The sequence below is a fragment of the Anopheles arabiensis genome, chromosome 2, assembly GCF_016920715.1.
Source record: "Anopheles arabiensis isolate DONGOLA chromosome 2, AaraD3, whole genome shotgun sequence".
NCBI lineage: Eukaryota > Metazoa > Arthropoda > Insecta > Diptera > Culicidae > Anopheles > Anopheles arabiensis.
The window spans coordinates 1819545-1841630 of NC_053517.1; the positions used below are offsets into that span (position 1 = coordinate 1819545).

General features: G+C 46.8%; 1 protein-coding gene across 6 annotated transcripts in view; it reads left to right on the forward strand.

The window, feature by feature from the left end:
- The window catches only part of LOC120908382 (ras-specific guanine nucleotide-releasing factor 2-like), a 53851-nt gene that overhangs the window by 23847 nt on the left and 7918 nt on the right, over nt 1-22086 (forward strand). For 5 of the 6 annotated variants that reach the window (XM_040319314.1, XM_040319320.1, XM_040319318.1 and 2 more), the window contains 7 exons: nt 5846-5866; nt 7403-7757; nt 7858-7955; nt 8039-8158; nt 8234-8396; nt 10902-11099; nt 11183-11632. In XM_040319314.1, the coding sequence (XP_040175248.1) occupies nt 5846-5866; nt 7403-7757; nt 7858-7955; nt 8039-8158; nt 8234-8396; nt 10902-11099; nt 11183-11371 (1144 nt within the window). In that variant the 3' untranslated portion in view covers nt 11372-11632. The remainder of the gene's footprint in view (nt 1-5845; nt 5867-7402; nt 7758-7857; nt 7956-8038; nt 8159-8233; nt 8397-10901; nt 11100-11182; nt 11633-22086) is intronic. The other variant, XM_040319319.1, reaches the window with a different exon arrangement.

The window sequence follows — 22086 nt, forward strand, 5'->3', positions numbered from 1 at the left end:
GCATGTGCCTGCCCCGTTCGCCAATCCGTGTGTCCTTGTGGGATTGTGTATTAAATTCTAAAGTGAGAAGACAATCGGATCTGACATGTTTTCACACAAGCAAACGGCGGCACTGCCAGTGCAGTAGTTTGATAAAGATAGCAAAAAAGACCAAACAAAGTTGCTGGAATACGACCGACGACCGGCTCTCGTGTATATGTATGCAAACACATGCTCTCGGATGTGTTTTATGCCGTGTGGATGCCGAGAGGGAGTTGAATTTTCTTCGTCCAAACAAGCAGGCAAGGAACGGCCACCATCAGCAAAAACAACTGCCAAGAACAGTAGCAGCAGCAGCAGCAGCGACGGCCGAAAGAACAATCTCTTGGGAAGGAGTGGGAACCTTTACACAATTGTACGGTTGCATTTTGTGCGTGTGTTTGTATGTGTGTGTGTGTGTTTGTACTCGTTGTGAACATTGTTTACGTAGTCCTGTTTCCGACAATTTATGATTTATTGCATCTTATCCACACGAAGATGTTAAACATGCTACGCTAGGTTATCGCATGACCCCGCCAGCAGATAGAGAGACCGAAAGCCGCTGGGAATGCGAGTGGAAAAAAGAACCTTACGAGCATGCCAAAACAGGAACAAAAAGAAGAAGAAATAAAACGTGCTCATCTACCATGTTTGCCAAGCGAGAAGAGCGCAACACTCTTCGCAACGGCGTTTGGTTGCACGTCTGGTGGGAAATATTTACCTAAGTGGATTTCTTGTTGGTCGAATCCACTTTATCGGATCGCGGCGGACGTCCAACTTGAAAGAAACATATTCAATCGAGTACATTGGATGCAAATGTATTGTTCATAGATACTGGCTTCTTTTGAGTTAGAAGCATGAAGTTATAAAAAAAGGTAGAAAACAAATTCGATAGCACTTGATATTGAGTAAAGTCGTTTGCTCAAGTTGAACATGATAAAAGATTATTGTATTTTTTTGCTAGTGCCCGGTACCATTTGCCTCCATGTTCTCAGGACAAAATCTCTTGTTAAGATGCAAAAACAAAAAGAAATCTTTCTATCGAGAGAAGAGTTACCGTCACGTTCGGAAGCGTCGCATCCTTCCAATAGTTCTTAATAATCCCAGCATGCAAACAGCGATCCCGCTGTTCCGATTCCCGCTGCCTTGGGGCTACGGAAACGGTGGGTAATAAAACGAAGATACAGCAAATCATAAACTGAACGGTAGCAAAGTATGAGCAGAGTCTACTTTTTTTTATTGCACTACAATTCGTAGAGCATTTTTTCTTAACTTTGGACGTTTGCCTTAGACAGGAGCGTCGCTAAGACAGTTGTTGTGTGCCGTTTACAACCCGCAACTCCTCAAATCTCTGCTGCCGACGATTTATACAAAATGGAAACATGCACACCAGACTGTTGGAGCAAATGAAGAAAAGATTCAAAACCGAACGATAAGAGGATAATGTTCACTCTGCTTCTTCACTCCACTCCAACGGAGCAGCAGCTAGCTGTCGCGGGAACCAAGAATGGCACGGAAGAAGCTTCACGGATTTCTTCTGCTAGTTGCTAGTTTTGCTGCCATTTTCTTTCCATGCTCCGGTTGGAGTTCCGGTGAGCCTTATGGTTTACCGCAAGACACTCGGCGTCCGCAGACATACATAGCGGGACGTAATGTGCGGTAGGACGGGACGTACAGATGGGGGCCATCGTTTTGGTACAAGATTTATAGCAATTGAAACGATGAAAACGTATTTTGCAACATAAATCTTGTTTCTCCATCGAAATACAGTCGTCCTGTGCTCACATGCGTGTAGGTTTCGAGCGCTTGCTTAAAGAGGCGGCCAATCGCTGACTAACGGAAAACGGAGAAGGGACGTCCTCGGGCTGAAGGGTTGGTGTGTGTGTAAGTCATTGAGAGTGAAAACAAGGGCAAGTGCAGTGGCAGCCGGGCCACTCAGTGACTCGAGAAGCAACGAAGCAGCAGCGGACACTATCGGAGATTGATGAAGATTTAGAGCTAATGTATTTCCAAGGGTGATGTATGAACTTCCGTTACTGTTTAGTCGGCCCCGACAGCAACCCGTTCAGGGCTCGGAACAAATTGTGGCCCTGGAGCCCCTTACAGAAGCAGAAGGGCAAGGCATTGTAAAGCCATACCGAGATGGTTGAATAGGATTTTGTACTGGAAACTGACTGGGGAGGGGGGACCATTGTTAGCGAGTTAGTTGGTAGATTGTAGGTGTAGAGCAGAAATTACATGAACGCTATGATTTGTAGCAATTATTTACAGTTTTCTTTAAATAGAATCTGAGCTTGGGTCACTGTGGCAGGGAAGTAATTGAAACTATGTAGAGCGTTTTACACACAATAGCGCTTTAGCTCCAATCCAATCTAATGCTCAATCTTTGCTATGCGTGTTTCAAACATGTGCTGTGTTTTGTTTCCATTCTCTTCTTTATATCTATATCTCTCTCCTTCTCTTACTCTGTCTGTCTTGGGGTTTGTCTTATTTCTCATCTATCTTACCTAATCTCGTTCAACTGCTACTCCAACTCATCCGAACTTTAATAAAACCAACGAAAAAACAACAACAAACAATCCTCTAAAAAATTAGTACTCTGCTCAACCTGTGTGTGTGTGTTTAAATGCCATGTTTTACTTCTTAAGTTAATTGTTACGAACCGTTTACTTGTTGTTTCTTGTTCTCTTACACTATGTTTCTCTTTTCTTGCTCTCTTTCTCTTTTCTCTCTAAATGTATTGCTCTCACTTGCTCTGATACCGTGTGTGATCGTGTTGATGGATGTTTATATTTACGTCTGTTCTCTTGTGTGCATTCTGTACAACTGTAATCAAAAACCCCAATCAATCGTGTGAATCTGCAACAACAAAACCAACAACAAAAACGACTCATCAAATTCCATCCAATGATCATCGACGAATGAAATCTATGTAAAAAAAAAACAAACAAACACACACACATATCTAAATTACATAATAACACACGAAAAAACAACAATCCACCCTCACTGTGCGCGCCACATGTTGCCCACCTACTAAAACAAATCGCCTTCACGGACGCATAAAACACAACCCAAAAACGCACCACCCACTTCCCGGGGAACTCATTTACCTCACCCGCTGCGTCACCCGCTTTGGTCCGTTTTATGTTGCTGGCTCGATACAAATTTGCCCCAATAACATTCTTATCACTTCCCAATCTATCACTCCACGCTACATTTGCACAAATCCTCACGCTTTCCCGGACCAAATCGTGTTGCAATGGCTGTATTTGTGGACAAAACATTGAAACAAAAACAAAACAAAAAATCCATCTCCCTCAACCCAATACGCTGGTCCATCAATCTTTCGGTTGATCTCCGGTTGCTCTCTTGTTGCTCGGTTGCTCCTGTTGTGACAAACTAAATCGTGGGGACTGTATTTTTATTTACCCTGATCTACTTCACATCACCCACATCCTGCAACCTACCTCCTTCCCCTTTCCGGCACATCATGGCGTGGCGGATCGTCATTGTCTGGATTCACATCGGGACAAACTTTGCCTTCCTTACCTCGATGCCTTCGCAAAACCCTTAAACGCTCTCGCTATCTATCTGTCTTATTACTATCTGTCTATCTGTTTCGCTGTCTGGCTGTGCGTGTCTCGCTGTGCGTGTGTGTGTGTGTATCTGTGTGTGTGTGTGATTGTGGCTCTATGTGGGCTGGTGTCTGTCTGTCGTCGAATGCCTGTTTGACGTCGTCCGTCTAACAAAACTGTGGCTGAACCTGGCTCTGCTCGTGGTTTTGATTGATCGTGATGTATGAACCGTGCTGTATCTGTCCGTTTATTTCTTCCATTTTCTCGGCTGGCCGGCCCTTCTGGATGCTTTTATGGCAACTATTCAACCATAATCCGCCCCTGTATCGTATGCTTTTTCTTTCTTATTGGAAAACTCCGTCAAATGAATCACCGTTGAAACACGGCCGGTTGTTCAACTTCAACGTTAATGTCGTCTACCATTCGGTCATAAAACGCAATGCAAAATCAAATACGTTTTTCCTCGCAATTGCAACATTTCGCTCCACTGCTTCACGCTGCACACAACAAAAAAATAATTAAATTGATATTTGATTGATCGCTGGTATCGTAATACGGATACGCTTCATTGATATCGCTTTTTTTCACCCTTTAAAACACTTGCGAGCACCGGTTTTTCATTTACTAAAACCACCCCGCGAAATTTCCAATCCACTTTCGGTACGGTTCTCGCTTTCGGTTTGCCTCTGCCGGATGGATGATAACCGGGGTTGGGATTTCGGGCTGGGAATTGGTGTTTTTTTTTGTTATCACAAATTTCTTTGCTTTATTTCTTCATACAAAAACACACTTCATGCTTTCATAAAACAAATTTGTACGTATGGGTAAACCTTTTCCCTGCATTGGATCGTTCGGGGTTTCCGCAATTCGCGCGGGTTTTGATGGTTTGCAAACCATCGCAATGATTACATGATGCAATAAAACGAATTACGCTTGGTGCTGCTCGCGCGGTATGTGACATTCGTTGTTGCGTTGCGGCCAAATGCAATCGGAAAAAATGCACACGCGCACCACTACGCAACAAAACAAACACCATCCCAAATGCGGCCATTCGTTTAATAACGATGGTCAAAAATCCACCTGTTTGCGGAACGGACTCGATTATTGGACCATCGGATTTGGTTGGTGGTTGTTTTTTGTTTTTATTTCCCCCGTAACAAATGCACTGTAATGTGAAAAATGATTCCCCTTATGTGTACATTGCACCTTCTCTATACGTCCGAACGAAACGTTCCATTCCATTCCATCTTCGCTGGAACATGGTATTAAAACACCTTTTTCGAACAATGTCGCCTTGGTGTCATGACCCCGATCCGACAAATCTTGCGTCCTTCTGGCGGATTCCTGCGGATTTGTGCGCTATGCTCTCTACGGTTTTTTTGTGTATGCCTTCTGTCAACGGTATGCCCCTTTTTGCCCTTTGAACGATCTGGAATGTCGGGTTTTATTGTCGTCCGTGTAACTGACCGTCCCCTCGCTTCGGCTGGTTATCTGCTGACCCTCCCCGGTCGTCCCGATACGCCCCTTCTTGCTTTGCGATGGCGATAACTCATTCGTAACAAACCCCCAAATGACCCACACTAATATGCAACATACACACACACACACACACACACACACACACACACACACTCACGTTGCGTGCACACTCCTGCCCGGTCACATTTCGGATACCATAAAATGGCTCCCGGGATTCTGCTGGCCGGTTTTGGTTCGTACTCACTCGTTTTCATCTTATCGTGCACACCTGGCACTATGGGAAATGGTCTGGCCCTTGCGTGTGGGATGGTGCCTTTTATTCATATCAACGCAATGGCCACCCCACTCTCTCCATCCTTATTCGGGGTACAAAAAAATCATTCTTTCATTCCGTGTGTGTGATTCGGGTTTTATGGACGGATTTTGCTTCCTGCTTTTGGTATGGGAAATTCTCGTACCGACTACTCGTGTACTACCCGCCCTTATCAACTTCGCCTTCATTGTCCTGGCCCCCTTGCGGTACATTCCACATATTGGTCGTTGGCCGCCGGTGCTGCTGAATGGGTTCGGTTTTATTATCAATTTTCCAAACGATGAAATTGATGACGTCCAATTGAAACCGGGGAATAATAACCGTGGTCCTGCTCCCGGCTCGGTTGCACCGTTCCGGACTTTTTTGGTTTTTTTCCCTCCTCGATGGTCCTTATTCCTCATCCTCTGATAAATTTAATCGCACTTCGTTGGGTTTGCAATGTTTGGCATGCTCACAGTATGGGACCGGACCCGCTATGGTAAGTTCCGGCTGGGGCTACCGTTTTCCCCCTTCCCTTTTACTTGGACGAGCCCATGGGTTGATCGATTCGAATGTGGAAAATTTGCTTAAAGTATCATCACTCGACTGGAAACAATGGAGTGAAGTGAAGTTCCTCCTACTGCTGTTTCTGCTTGTGGAATGACTTTACGGACACAGGTGGTGGCTCACCCCATCCCTAACTATTGTTTCACAGGCTGGGGGATTTTATGAGGCTAGATCATGATGATGATGATAACGCAAAGTTATTAATACCCCCGTTTTCCGAGAACTACTCTGCCCTGATCAATTATGTTTTGCGCGTGGTTTGCGCTCCTACAATAACCACGGGAAAGAACGGATTTAGATCATTTGAACTTTATGCAAATCAGAACTCTCAGACTGTTCCTGCTAAGCTTTAGAAACTGGGCAGAGATTCGGCAATTAATATATAATCGAGACACTAATTGAACAGAAAAGATCAAATTTCAAATTACCATTTACCCTCGGCGAAATGAGCTGTTCTTCTGGTCGTCGTTACGCGAAGGCAAAGGTTTGAAGTGAAAGTTTACGGAGATAAATAATGCATGTATCTCAAGACGACGGGCACTCCGAGGACCCCCCGAGAGGACAGCGAACCTGCCCAACCTGTAGGTTCGCTGTGTGTGTGCGTGTGTTGCGGTTGTGGTGTCATAACAAGCTCGACCGAGATGTTTTATTTACAGGCCTGTTTGGTCCTGGGCCATGCGGGAACTGCTCTGCGGAGGTGGGGAAAGCAATTTCCAAGCAATCCCCCTACTGACACGAATAGTAATGAAGCAGGTGCGTGTGGAGGTGTCAGCGACAGAATCCAGATACTGGGTCTGGGCCGCGATACAGCGAACGCTTGTGCAGCAGGGATGATTTATATCCGCCCCGTGCGCGTTGGTGTTGATGCTTTCGCGCGTAATCACCTGTGAGAATAAATCAACCTTTCGCCGTTCCCACTAGGGAGACCACAGGGAGGAAACACTCGCTTTTATGCTTCCGAGAAACGGGCGAGCAATCTCGTGAATGTAACTTTAATAGCTCGTTGTTGGGTTCTACGAACATTTCCAAGGAAAATTAGTTTTTGTGTTGGTTGGTGGAGAAATTGGAGCACTTGCGACATTCCCGTCCCAAGACGTAAAATGTTCCCAACTTGCAAGTTTCCGTTGACCATGTGCCGCAATCAATCCGGTCATTACGCCTCTTGCACTTGACCATCGTTTGTTCCGTGTGCCCTGCAATGCAATGCCCATTCATCCGCTTTCCCACTGTGTTCATCTGTTTTAACCTGTACACCACTCATCGTCATCTCTGTATCACACATCCATCTGCTATTGCTATCTGCTACACATCTGTATCACACATCACGCGAATAATGTAAACTAAAACGAAAACAAACCTAAACTTTCACCTAAACCTTGGCGCGACGGAAAACCCCCCATGACCCTCGAAAACCTCGCCGCCCAACCCCACCACCCCGCCCACCCAATCTCATTGTAACCCCGTACAGGAGTAGCACATCGACGGCAGCGGCGGCATTCGCGATCGCTACCTCAGCCTCCAGCAATCCCCGGGATGAGCCCCCCGAGGTGGAGGCTAGGAACCGAAAGGAATCCGTCGTCAGCTCGCCGGCCACGATGCGAGTGCTGAACGTGCTGCGACACTGGGTGTCGAAGCACTTCCAGGACTTTGAGCAGGATGCAGCTCTGCGCAGTCAGACGATAGCCTTCCTGGACGACATCACCTGCAGTCCGAACCTATTGCCCACTGAGCATCGAGCTGCATCGCAACTGCTGCGACTACTCTGCCGCGACGACATCGACAGCGGGAAGCTAATGCTCGAGATACTGCTTACACCACCGCAGGTACGGACGGGGAGGGGGAGATGGGGGGGGAATTTGGTCCTTTAGGCGTCATATGATAATGAGCAATTTTGTTCACACACACACACAAACGCACGTGAAGACTCCGAGCAAAGAAAGCATCGAGACACTGTCGGCGCTGGAGATTGCGGAACAGATGACGTATTTGGATCACCAGATATTCCTGGCAATACGTAGCGAGTAAGTACGATTGGGGTGTGCCACTGTCCGAGCCTTCTGGAAGCTAATTGTGTGTGTCTCTATCGCCCACGCCCGCGTAACAGAGAGTTTCTTGGTCAGGCCTGGATGAAATCGGACAAAAAGTCGCGTGCGGAACATATCATTCTTATGACGAAACGTTTCAACGATGGCTCACGATTAGTTTGCTCGGAAATAGTGTCAAGGTACGTCGGTTTTGTGGGGAAACGGGGTGAGTGTTTTCGTTCCTAACCATTGTTTCCCCTTTCCCTCCCCATCAGGAGCAACATGGCAGCGCGGGTAGCGGCCATCGAGAAGTGGACAGCCGTGGCGGACATTTGCCGCTGCTTGCACAACTTTAACGGGGTGCTGCAGATCTGTGCCGCCTTCACGAATGCGGCCGTTTATCGACTGAAAAAGACCTGGGACAAAGTACCTAGAACAGTAAGTACAAGGATCGATAGTGCGAATGGGGCAGCATGGGGCTGTTGCTTCCTTTCCAAGAGAATTCGTTCATCCAGCAGCGATAGCAAGATGGTACACAGAAACCATCAAACCTTCAAGATCCATGCTTTCCCGACAACCCCAACCAATGGGAGTAGTATTCATTTTCCAAGGGTGTGTGTGTGTGTTCGTTGCCGTTCGTTCGCTCGTCCAAGAGATACCAGGATGTGGATTATATGTACGAGCGCTTTCGCAAAACAAATCAACACAACAACATACTATACACCGCACGTCCTGTTCCGAGCACGCTCCCTACGGACGGCTGGTGGCGTCCGGAGTCGGGGACGGGGAAAAGGGAGCGGACCTGTTCTGGGCGGACCATCTGTTCGCACATATTTTCTCCGTGCAATTTTTCTAGCATATATCATCATTTTTCTCAACTTCATCGGTGTGAAAAGTTGTCGGTGTGGTTTGGGAAGTCGAGTCGAACTTTCCAACACTCGCACCCGCACACATACACACAGTGCGAGAGTGCTCGAAGGGAGGCGAATCCTTCTTTGCAACAAACAACGCTGCCGCCCTCCCAGTGGAAGAACACACGGAACACGGATCTCATCTCGCCAAAATGGGTGTTTGCCATTCTCGCTCGCCGCACATGTATTGCGGCATGGGCAGGTGATGTTGCGGTGCGCAGGGAAAAGCGTGCGTACAAGTGTATGTTTACATGTGAAACTGTTTTTCCTGCCGCTGGAGAATTACATTGTCGTTATTTCAATTAGCGTAAGCACAACACCACGCGACGCGCTGTATGTTGGGCGGGTTCTGGTTCCCCCTGGAGGAATTTCATTGCTCGGCTTGCTAGCGGTACAAAAGAGTTTTCCGGGGCGCTGAAATGTTTTACAGTTTCTTCTTTGCGTAAGAAGAAAATAAGTTGACTTTCCATTAAACATTACAAATACAAAATCAGTCGCCGGCCATGTGTGTGTGTGGCAGGGGTGTTGGGGTGCGGGAACAGTAACATGTAGCAGCAGTTCTGCAAAAGTGAATGTTAGAACCGGGACAACCCGGAGCTGTGAATTATTTATCCAACCTCGGCGAGGAAGTTAAATTGCTTTGTAAGTTTGGTTGTCTAATCCTGCAGCAAAGGAAACAAAGTTCCGAAGCATTCCGGGCGCCGTTTTATTGTTCTTGGGAAAATGCTTTGCCTGTGGTTTAATAACTCGTATGAAGTGCGACGCGTGCATGTGTACGGGATTCCCTTCCATTGTTCAAACCGGCGTTCGTACATGAGTAGAAATCCAAACAAGCATGAAAATGCCATTTCCCGCTCGAAGCTGAAGCGAAAGAAAGTTTTCCAATTGTAATTTATTATCTTCCAATGGCAACCAAATTGACCTCGGGCCGCCCGTCGCCAAACCGTCTCTGTTTCGGGCCACGGGCCACTCGGTCCAAGCATTTCCCATTTAAATGCGAATTATTTGCGAAACAATGAGTGTTACTTCTTATTTCATTGGGTTTCGCTCGTAACTTCATCTGCCTGCTCATAGCGTGCTGCGTCGTCAGACTATCCTTGGCAACAACACCCTTTCGAATTGTGCTCGGTGCACCCGGTTTGGACCGATTCCAGAACTTGTTCGCTCTGTGCAGCTTCCACACTAAACCTTCAGCTGCAGCTAGCCAACGTATTCGTTTATGCTATTGTTCTATTTGTTTTTATTATGATGAACTTTGGCCAGCAGCAGCAGCCATGCAGCGGCGGAAATCGCTCGGTCCGCCCTCCCTTGCCGGAGGAAAGAGGGGGTAAAAGTTCAACCAAGTGGCCAATAAAAATCACCACACCCATGTTTATCGTACGCTCGCCCTGGGTTTACGATCCTGGGACGAGCCGGTGGCATCCGGGAACATCCCATTCGGTGTACACGCCAGCGACGTTTGTTTCGGTGTGTTTAATTTACACGACGACGCTGACGCTGAGCAAAAACGGAAGCCGGACGCGTCCGGTGGTCATAAAAATAAACATCCCAAGCCCGCTGCCCCGGGCAGCTTACCTTACCTATTTGGTCAATTTATTTGCAAACGAAGCGCTGGCGCTGTTTGCACTGGGCGTAATGAAATGATGGGCGCGCTTTACTTTTACCCCGCATTTCGATTGTTCTTTGGAAACTCTTCAACCACAAATGGCGGAACTTTCATTCGCCAAACCATTGCCGTGGATTCGCGATTGACCTCCACGAAGGAGGTATGCCGCCGTACCGTATGGGTTAAGCCGGGCTTTATGGCCGCATTGTGTGGAAAATCTGTCCCGAAAACTGTCTCATTGTTTGCAAAGCCGCCGTATTTATCTAGCATGACACATTTCAGCTTCCGACCCGTTTGTGTACCAGTGCTACCACCAGGGCGCAATGATATGCATCTTGATAAAGCCGATCCCCCGGTCCGTTGTGCGTGTCCGGTCTGCTAATCGTATCCCCGTTTTTGTTTGTTGCCATCTCCTCCCACTGCCAGATCAAATCGACAATCACTAAACTGCAGGCCGTGGTGTGCTCGGATGGAAGGTTTCGTGTGATGCGCGAGGCACTGCACCGGTGCGATCCACCCTGCATTCCGTACCTGGGCATGTATCTGACCGACCTGTCCTTCATCGAGGAGGGCACGCCCGACTTTACACCGGATGGACTGCTCAACTTCTCCAAAATGCGTATGGTAAGTGTGTATGGACCTGTGTGCCCGGGCCCGCCACCATCCCGCATCGCATCGCATCGAGTGACACACGATTTCATTTGCAGATTGCCCACGTTATACGTGAGATACGCCACTTCCAACAGACGCCGTACAAAATTGATCACATACCGAAAGTTACATCCTACCTCCTGGATACATCGTTGCTGCTGGACGACGACGAATTGTACCACAAATCATTGCAGATCGAACCGCGAAGCTCCCGTCTCAGTGCACCGAACACGGCGAACGTTTAATTCCAGCCGCACCCCACTCTCAGGTCGGCTCGCGTAGACGAGTTTGTAGCGCACACGTTTTTTCCCCCTCTCCGCTTCCATCACGTAAACTCGCTCAATTGACGCACTAATCCTGATCCTGCCGGGCGGTTTTTTTTTCCTAATGGAGCATGAAACATTCTTATGAAACGTAGCGACGAACGTGTGTAGTTATCTGCGAAGAAGGCAAATACTCTCTATTTTTGTGAATGAACGACAACAGACTGGCGGTTTTTGGCTTTGGTGAGTAGTTTTGCATTTTTTTCCATTTATAACAAATTTAGATACATGATAATGTAATTTTTATATGTAACTGAGCCTGTTTGTTGCAAACCCGTGATATACTATGAGCTGCTTGCTGCTGTGAAGCAATTTCAATTATTTGATCAAGTGAATCAGTTCAAAATAGAAACAACGTGTGATAGTTATCTGTAGTTTAAGCTCTTCTCACCACCCAACAGAGCTTTGCCATGCGTCTTCATCGCACTGGTTGCAATAAATTTTATCTACAAATAATTCCTTCCATCTCCGTGCTCAACACGATGCGCCCGCACGATTATCTACAATCATCCCTTGCTGGCCGTCCCGCAGCGAGGACGATAGTAGTATCGGTGCAATAAATCTACGTCAATATCATTCGTCTCTCGTGCCAGCTTCAAGAAGCCCTGGAGCATGCCATCTTTCGCTGTGCCGGCTCACCCAGAACAACGACCACGGAGCGGGTGCTTTTGCCATGCCTGCAGCACTGCCTGCCACTATGTTCAGGTATGCTGCTGCGTACCCGTAAACGTAACGAACCCCATGGGCACTGGCCGGCTTCTCGTGTGCATCTCGTTGTCGAAGAGATTCTGCATCGTTAGCTGGCCGGACGATGATGGATTTATTAGCAAGCGACCATGCATCGGACGGACACACACACACACACACACACTCCATCGATGACCTTCACTCACTGTGGTTCGACCATCCGTACTGATACTGTTGCTCGAGGGCAGCAGCTCATTTGGCAGAGCAAAGTATCTCCCGGCGCTAACACGGTCGGTTGGCTTTGAAGATTGATGTGCCCAAAGCTGCCCCGAAACACTGCACTGGAAAGTTACTGCAAATGTGCACACTGATAGGGGAGCTGGGGGATATGAAAATGAGTTGCGAAAACTAGCATCCTCGAACTTTTGCTTCCGCATGTCAGGAAGGACGTTTGATGGAGCCTGTCGCACTACCGGAGGATCCTCGCATCGTGCACGAAAAGCGAGTGTATGATTTTTCAACACAATCACATCAACTCTTTTCAGCTGAGATGCTTTTGATAGGATGTTTATGAGACATTAGTTACTGTGGTGACATGTTGAGTGGCATCTGTAAGCCCAACCTCGGAACACATTGATTGGAATTATATGAAGCACAAAGTTGCACGAAAAGCCATCTCAGAAGTGTAGGATTTCCTGCGATAAAACAGGTCAGCGCTGCCACATTCACTATCTTTTAAAGGTAGAAAAAGGTTCTCGTTAATCGGTCGAGTTCGTGCCGAAAACGAATCCTGACCCGATGCCATTAAAGCCCTTTCTTTACGAGCGGTTCGAAGGCGGCAACGGTGTGTGTGTCACCCGTCCTTACTGAAACCTCTGTCATATGGCATTGTAGCAGGGCTGGAAATGGGTTTTCTGTCGCAGCAAAATGGTCCACAAACAGATCCACACGACACTCGTAGGTATCACAGCTAAAAGGGACAATTATCAGCCTTCAACAGCACCATAAAGTACGAGGACATAAAGGACCCCCATACGCTGCTGTCCTATCTGCACCCCGACGGTGGTACAGGTGACGTCCGTATGTGTGTGTATGTGTGTGTGTGTGTGTGTGTGTGTGTGTGTGTGCGTGTGTGTAGAATAGTGTTTATTGGGACTGCCAACCGATTGTTTGGGGAGCGGCGTCGTTATTTGCATGTTTGCGAATTAATTATGCCACCAAGCATATGTCGGCAAGCAGGGTAGCTGACCCGATTCCGTAAACACGTGCCGATTATGAAAATGTTTATGTTGTTTATAATATGCCCGGCCTGCAAATGAGCGGATGAGCGGACCCGGAAATGGAAGGTTTGTTTGTTAGCCATTTTTTAAATTTTTACAAACGATAATGATCCAAGTCCACGTCCAACGTGCGTAGTAAGGTGGTAGCTTCCTGTTGAATGGCAGCTTGTAGTGGGCGCTAGCCATTTCACGTTGGCTAGTAGTTATGTGTGTGTCTGGTAGGCATTTATGTTTAAACAACTAAACTCATTATATTATCAGCGGATTGAAGCAGCGATAGAGAGAAAGAGAGAGAGAGAGAGAGAGCATTTAATACATCACTGTTGCTATACGGGACCGAGTTCACTCACTAATAATCGTTTCACATGCTAACCAGATGCAAACATTGTATAATATTGTCTCGAAGTGGAAATTAGCTCCTCATAAAAGCGACCGAAAATCAATGCAACTATGTGTGAATGTGCGTGTGGCCTAGTGGCATGTATTAACTTTACTCTCAATAGTAGCACCGCATTTTGCATGCCAGAAAACAAGGACTTTCAATTGGCTCCGCAATAACGTTGAGGAGTGTTGAGGCATTTTGGGGGCAGGAGCTGTCGAGGACATTATTATCCAAGCCCGGTTGCCGTTCTTGTTATATAGCTGTGGGTAAAATTGCTGCAAAACAGCAAATTTCGCCAATCCGGGTATTTGGTGCAAATATGTAGCCGAGTTACGCAGAGCGAGTTTCGGATTTGAATTTGCACGATCCTTGAACGGGAATGGGGGAGTAGAATAGCTTCGAGCATAATCGAGCTATGAAAGGATAGTTAGTGACCGGGGTCATTACTGCGCTGGCGAGCTGGCAGTTCCGCGGCCACAGATGAGTCCAAGGGGCAGGAACGGGGTATTCACTTTTGTTACGTTTGAACTACACGTGTTGTTCCATTTTACACTGGTTCGGTGCCCCCGACCAAGGTTCACTCGTTGCGGACGGACCTGTTCCACCAAGCGGCGTGCAGAGCTTTCGAAAACGTACATGTTGGTTATTTCTAATGGGAAAATGGTGCTCATGCTTGTTTACGTTGCGGTTTGCAGCATGCTCGTCGCATGTGAGATTGCGCTCGGTGTCGGCAGACGGGCAGTGTGGGTGGGAAGCGATGCACCAAAACCTCTAGACCAGAGCGTTATATTCGTCTGGGCGCTCATTAGCTGGCAACACTTTCCAATTCCGTAATCGGTTAATGAATGGGTGGGAAGCGACAAGGACGAAAAAAGTGGGCATCATCCTGTAGTTAGCTGTACAGTGGTAATAAATTTCCCCCAAAGAGGAAACCCTCCGTATTCTGTGCGCTGTGAAGAGGTTATAATTAGCCCCGAAAAGATCAACGGAGCAGCACTGCATCCCGGTGGCAGTATTAAACATTGTGGCCCAATGTGCGTAGGAACGAGGAACAATCATTAAGCTTGGAGAACAAAGCCACTAGCGAGCTAGTCGAGAGCGAAATGTCATATTTTCCACTAAAGCGAACAAGTGGCGTGTTATGCAGGCAGTGGAATTAGTTTAATGAAACTTTTCAAAACCTATTTCAAAACTTCTCCTTCTGGCTTGGTCGTGCGCCGTTCGGTTGATTGGGAGGTTCATAAATTATTCCCTCCCCGCTGCATGCACTCTTTTCTCATTTTTATTGCAATAAAGCACGCCCGCAGATGATTGAATCAGCTCACAACGAAGGGATGTGTGTAGGGGAGAGACGAGAGCACTCTGAAAGCCAGGGACAAAAGGAAGCGGCACAGAGTGGGAATGCATTCCTAATTTTCACTTAATGCTTGTGTAAAACACATCCGCCCCCAATGTAGAACAACTTTTCTATTTAGTCGTTCGGGTTTTTTCTCTCTCTCTCTCTCTCTCTCTCTCTCTCAGCCCTTTTTCTCAATTTCAACTTTTTCCAACCAATTTTTCAATGAAGCTGCTCGACTTTTTATCATTGTTTCAAATGTCATTCCCCTCCGGCATCCTCCGGGGGGATCGTGTTCGGGTTCTGTGTTAGTGTCAAATTCATAAATTATCGGAGATGGTTCCTCAGCATTCTTAGCAAACGTCAGCTCATTCATTCAACCACTTGCTGCGGTAACCGGATCCGGGCCACCTATTGGCGTACTCAATGCGTACAAGATACGAGCTTCCGGCCCTTCCTGGCACGGTCGACCGTTATACCAGAGACATAAATTATAGTTGGGGGTTTTCCTATAATCGTTTTTACATGTGCACCAGAGAGAAAGCGTGCTAGGCGTCGCTAGGAACAGCAAAAACCTACGAATAACTTGAGACAATGAATCCTGTGTCCCCGCCGCCGGTCCTCCTTTGCTCCTTTGCCTCGCAGTCGCAGTCGAGTTGCAGAGTGCAGATTGCATCGCTAAAGCAACATGCATACACACACTCATACACAAACATCAAGAGGAGTACTTTTCGGGTTTTGATGGCATCGAGCTCACTAAACTTTATAACAACCTTATTTATGATCGTTGCGCTCCGTCGTCCTGTAACGACCGGTCATGGTGTTTTCAGCAACCGAAGGACTTGTTCTATAGCACGGTTAGAGCCGTAGAGCCAGGCCTTTTTGTGAGCCCACGGTGAGATGGAGCAGAATGACGGCGATTGCGACAACGATGATGTGTGCTCTTGTGCTTCCTTGACTGAGAGAGCTCGACGTTGGCTTGAGTAGCAGTAGTAGTAGTAGTAGTAGTAGTAGTTGCCGTAGTGTGCCGTACGAGGTTCACCAGCAAAAGGAAAGATGAAAGCTTCCACTTCGGAGCCGCTGGTGCACGGTTTGTTGGAGCTATCTTTGTTTTTGTTCGTTGCTCAAGAGAACAGAAAAGCTTTTAAAACAGAAATAAAACCATTCCTGCCTTTACAGGATGGAGAGGATGGAGCTGAAAATTAAAGCTGGCAGATTTTTCACATTGCCAGTGTGCAAGGCTTTAGCTACGAAGCCTTACTAATGTGTGCCTGTCTGTGCTGCGCTGTTCTGTGCTTTGCTGTGGCATGTATGGTCCACTGTTTTCGGGGTTTTTGTTTGCTTTTTGCTCACCTATCTTCCTTTCATCTGTAAAATTGCTTTGGTAGCAGGAATTGTTTTTTTTCTCGCTTCTCTGCATCTTTCCTCTGCCTCGTGTCGCTCTGTTTTCATCTTCCGCGTTCCCGGACCGTTACCAGAGACCGTGCACCTGCCAGAAGTGTTATCGAATTTCTACACCCAGTTCACAGCGTGCTATTGCACGTATGCTGTTGCCACTGGCGCTTCTGCTGCGCAACATAGCATCTCTTAGGTGGGTGAGCTTAGTTTTTTGGCGCGAACCATTCCACTGCTACCTTGGAACTGGTCCGCGCCATCGTTTATTTCAATATGGAGAATGGAGAAAAATTTACGAGCGCCACGAAAGGGCGCAGGAGAAAAAAATGGCACCATTTATACGAATCTCCGTTGGTGGCGAGTTCTTCCATTTCGATTTCTTCCATTTGCAGAACACGGCGGGAACGAGAACGTTTCTCGCTTTTGTGTTCTGCCGAAAGCACAAAGAAATCCAACATGCCGCAGCAAAGAGCGAAGAAATACGTTGTGTGTTTCGGTGGAAGAATTGTCTCTCGTTTTTTTTTTTTTTTTTTTTTTTTTGTTAGGGCTCCCACACTCACGAAGGCTTTAACTAAGGGCCATGACTCGGATGGCCCAAAGCATGGCTTGATTGCAATGGATATTCCCACTTAGGCGGGAATATTTTTCATAAAAAATGACATCATATTTCGATTCGTGCGGCAAAACCAGCGCTTGACCACGGTCGATTATTCTTACGAATTCGTTACTTTTATGGCTTTCATAATTCGTGCGCAAATGTATTCCATACGACAGACAGTAGCTTGCAACCAAACGTGAGCAAACGAACTCCCTTCGCTAAGACACTTGCCAGACGTAATGAAATCGCTCGAAAACTGGAACACGAGACAGACAAATCACAAACAAGTGAAAGTGTATGTGTATGTGTATGTGTGTGTATGTGTGTGTGTGTGTGTGTGTGTGTGTGTGTGTGTGTGTGTGTGTGTGTTGACACTAGCTACTTAAAAGAAGTTCTTAAAAGTGTCCCCAATACAGCAGTAATCCTTGCAAAACCACCGAATCACACAAAACGTCTCGATTAGTTTCGTTCCTTCGTGTCACCAAGTATGTTCTTGAAGTGCCCGAGCAGTCCAAGTTTAGTGTAAGATTTCTTTTTACACACACACAAACACACCGTAGATGGTGTTGGGCAGAAGCTTTCACATGTATTAGATTTTATGTTCCAATTCAATTAGAGAGAAACCTTATCGGACGCGTCGAAGCGCAGGGAGTGTCCTTTTTGTGGTCAACAGAAGCACACAAACACACCAAATTGCTTAAAGATTGAGCAACAGCACTTCTTTACAGTAAGAGTTTGTTTGCCGTTGGTTAAATATATTCTATAAGGCTCATCGCAGTTTGTAGAGCAACTTTGGGAGAATTTATGGGAAAGATAATCAAGAGACAGTCATTGGCGCTGTCTTGAGTGTTGAGCACTTGCGGTCAGTTCAGAAATGGGTCGTCTGCGGATGCATACGGCTCTTGGAAGGTGTTTCGATTTCGATTGAAGTTCATCTCTCTTTGTACTTGGAATAGGTCAATCGTTTTAGCGGCTGTTGATTGAATCATACTGGTTGTGTGTGTGTTATCAATTCCCACATACGATACGCCTCGATATGCGATTGTTTTATGCATTGCATAGATGGGAAAGTAGACACCCGGTCCGTGTTTGTCCCATAATCATTTGGTGGCTCATAAAGCTTTCGCCAGCTCTTTTCGGACAATTAGCGAAAGCGCGCTGCTGGTGGGGGCCAGCTTTGATGAGTAGCTCCCGCCGCTAATCAGCTACGAAACATGCTCGATTGAATTTCCCCAGCATTCTATCACGGAACGGTGGTTAAATGTCTCTCTTTGTCTCGATGCCAAGAGCTTAGCAGGATTAATGGTGCTGGTGTGCTAGCATGTGGGATGGCTGGCGATGGTTATCATTTCGCCACGTTCTTTGTAAGGCACGAGCTCTTCCAACCAATCATTCCAACCGTTCGAAAGGCCGGCGGAAAGACGGTCACGTGGTATCCCGGAAGGCATCGTGTGTGCATCGGCAGAAGAGCCCGTTGGGCAAGACTTATCTCTTGCTAATACCGTTTGATTATCAGCGGCATCAGGGCCGGCAAGAGCGACGGGATGATGAACCCAAGGTCAATTCGAGACCATCGCTAAATCTTCGCCGATGGTTCCACTACGCAATGGTAGGATGGTAGTGGATCGTTTTTCCATTCCAGCAAAGTTCCACAGCACCGACAATCTAATCGATGCCTGGGTTGGACCAACGGCAGACGCTAGTCGATGCAGCTTTACTCCGTTTGCTTGTTAGTAAACAATCACATAATTAGTGGCTAGAGGCCAGGTTTGCCGGTCCGGGTATCTGCGTCTTATCACACAGCCATTCACACTCACCCGACGATGGGGCCAGATGGTGGCAGAGGCACTGATCCTAACTCTGACGGATAACCATAATCAGCGACTATAATGCGGCCGCCAGTTGCCGATTCGGAAGAAACCGTTGGTTATGCTCGTGGGTAGCGAGAAATGGCTTTGAACGATGATTTGGATTAATAAAGCGTACATAATACACAAACTTCGACGAAGGATCAGAGGAAAATTAGCTTATATGGATGAACATGTGGAAGATGTTGTGGACTGTTGTCAGCTCGTGTAGGGAATACCAGCAGTGCCACGATGCAAAAACCCTATCCTGCTGATTGGTAAATTTGAACCAAACTAGGGTGGACCACATTAGAGATGCTGATTAAACGAAGCGAATAGTGCAGACGATAATGTGGGTAATTAGGCGACAAAATATCTCTAGCTTCTAGTTTCATTGTCCAGCGCTTCAACAGGAATCGTGAAAGATTACTGCGCTTTGTGTTGCAGTTTTGGTCACATTTGATATGGTGTAAATATAACATTTTGCTACTAAAAGTCCGTCCAACAAAAGTTGCTTAATTTTTAAGCTTAATTAAGTTCAACGACGAAGTAGAGGATACGAAGGCTCGAAAGAAAAAAGTTTGGCAGCTATCGCCGACGTTGGGAGGAAAAATCGTCTTGTCAGATCGTTTTTGCTAAGGTCGGTGTGGGTTCACTCGTCCGACCCAAACACGTTCCAAACGTTTGCGTGCGCTTCTGTGTCTCGATTGGAGGATGGAGCGTAGCAATCAACCCCGACCCTCTCCACGACTGTGCGGAGCGGCATTCTGTCCGTGCTGTAGGACAAGTTTCTTGGCCGCTTTGCATCTTTGATAGCATCTTCAACCTCTTCTGGTGATGGTGCCAGTATGGTATGAACAATTTGAAAATATTTTCCTATTTAAGAACAATTCGCATTCGGTGAAACATTCTACGCTAAATTCTTGGGCATTACACAGCCCGAGACGGACAAAAAGGGATCGTGTAGAGGTAGTAGATAGAGGAACAAGAGGGTATGAAAATGGATAGCAAATGCTATGTTACTTCTTTGCTCTTTTTCGGGTAGCGACTGTTTGCTTGCCTGGTTAGCAATAGGTTCATCCGCGTACAGTTTCCTTATAGTCCTAAGAAAACTCATCCTACTTACCGGCGGCAAGCTTTCCCTTCAGTTCGGATTAGGCGATTCGTTCGTTGAAATTCTACCACACTACGAAGAAGGGTGAAATGAGAAAGATCAGGCTCGGGCTTTTAAAGATCGCCGTACCTAGCCGTCGTTTGTTTAAGGGCTTCTGCTTTTGCTGTGAGAAAACAAAACCCCAAAAGCATTCATTTAAACGACATAAACCAGACCAAAAACTTTTTAAAGCATAGTTACGGAAGGGAAGGTTACACGCTTTCTACCACGTACGGCTATCGCATCGCCGTTGCTCGCACTGCTCGGGTCGTCCCCAACTATTTGGTTGCTGAAGAATGTGGGCCTTCGGGAAAAAGTACGTGACACCTTATCGGCTACGTTGCGCGTCCCCATCTCGGGCTATACTATCGAACAGGGAAAGCGCGCGACACGACCCAGCGAGAACAGTAGGAGGATGGAGGGCCACAGTGCTTCAGGACAGCATAGAATAGGATGGTAAACAGGTTCCGATGGGTTTAGGGTAAACGAAATCAAAATATTTAAATTGCCACTGGAAATGGAGAGGAAAAATTTAATCTCACCTTGATGCGGCCACCATCGTCTAACCTGGCCCTCTTGCACGACTTGCACACGTCGAAACAACAATGAGTCTGTTCGTTCAAATATTTTGCCTGTTATTTATGGCATGCGACGAGTGTAACAGCGTTTTTATGGGCAATTTCATGTCGCTCTGCTCATTTGCTAACACTATTTACGACAACGACATGGCAAAGATAGACAAGGACTCAACTTGGTGGCAGGACTCCCGCCCAAAGACAGGTACTGGCAAGGGGCAGGTGGTAATGCTGTTTTTGAAAGTCAAGAACAGTCGAGAAGAAGTTAAGCATATTCCTGCCGTTTGCCTACGGGGTGGTAAAACCAAAAGCCCAAAGTATGCAGAAAGGTGATTCGCATTTCTGTTATTTGCGTTGCTGGGAAGTTTCATTGTAAAGATGCTTCAAGGCAACGGTTCAGCACAAAAGCACAGTCGCCGACCTCCCATCCCAACATTTTCGCATACACAGGGATATTGCCCGCCAGGTAAAGCAATTTGTAATGGCTTGTAAACCGTTCCGTGGATGGGCCTGGGACCCGGCCCATGAAGAAGGGCCGAAGAACTAACGCGCCAGCAAGCGGCGCAAATGCCACGAAATGCAGCAAGAACTAAAGGTAAACACATTTGCACCCTCTTGCGCTGTATGTATGCTGAGTTTGCAGTCGGTAATTGAGTTTTTGGTGAAACTTTAAAGTGAAATTCTATGGGCTTGGTGTAAAACGTTTCAACGTATGTTCTCGTTTCGACTGTACCTTGGTATTTGGCATAATTTCTCAAAGCGTTTTAGGTCGATGCGAGATACTCGTGCTTTGCATTGGTAAGGAAAGTTGTCTGACTTTAGGTTGATATTGAATTAAAGCTTTGATGACGCGTAAAACTGTTAACCATGGTGGCTCTAGTTTGCATTTAAAATGAGCATATTCTCACACGATCTGCCCTCGACATCGTACCAGAAAACCGCTCGCATCGAATAAGAGGCACTCTTATGTGCAATCACACTTTGGCAGTTACTTTTTCGGACGAACTCAATTCCACAATCACTGTGACCACGTTCGTTTGAAAATCCTTTCTATTCTACCTGCTTTTGCCGGTGCTCAATGGGCGGGCAACTGTTTCCTAGTCGAGTGGAACATTGCTGCAGTAACGTAACGTAGTACAGGTAATTTAAAGCACTACCAATGAACTTTCCTACCGAAACGATGCACGTGCACACGTGCTCGAGAACTATTTGTCCAAATGCAGAACGACCATCGAACGCGGCAAACTTTTGCCTCGAAATCGCGTCGTTTGTGTCGCTTTCAGCCGGTTCTGCAGTATATTATCCGTACCTCGTACAAATTGCGAACCACATAAAGCGTACCAGAACCGGGACTAGAAGTCGTAAAATTGCATTCCTTTCACCT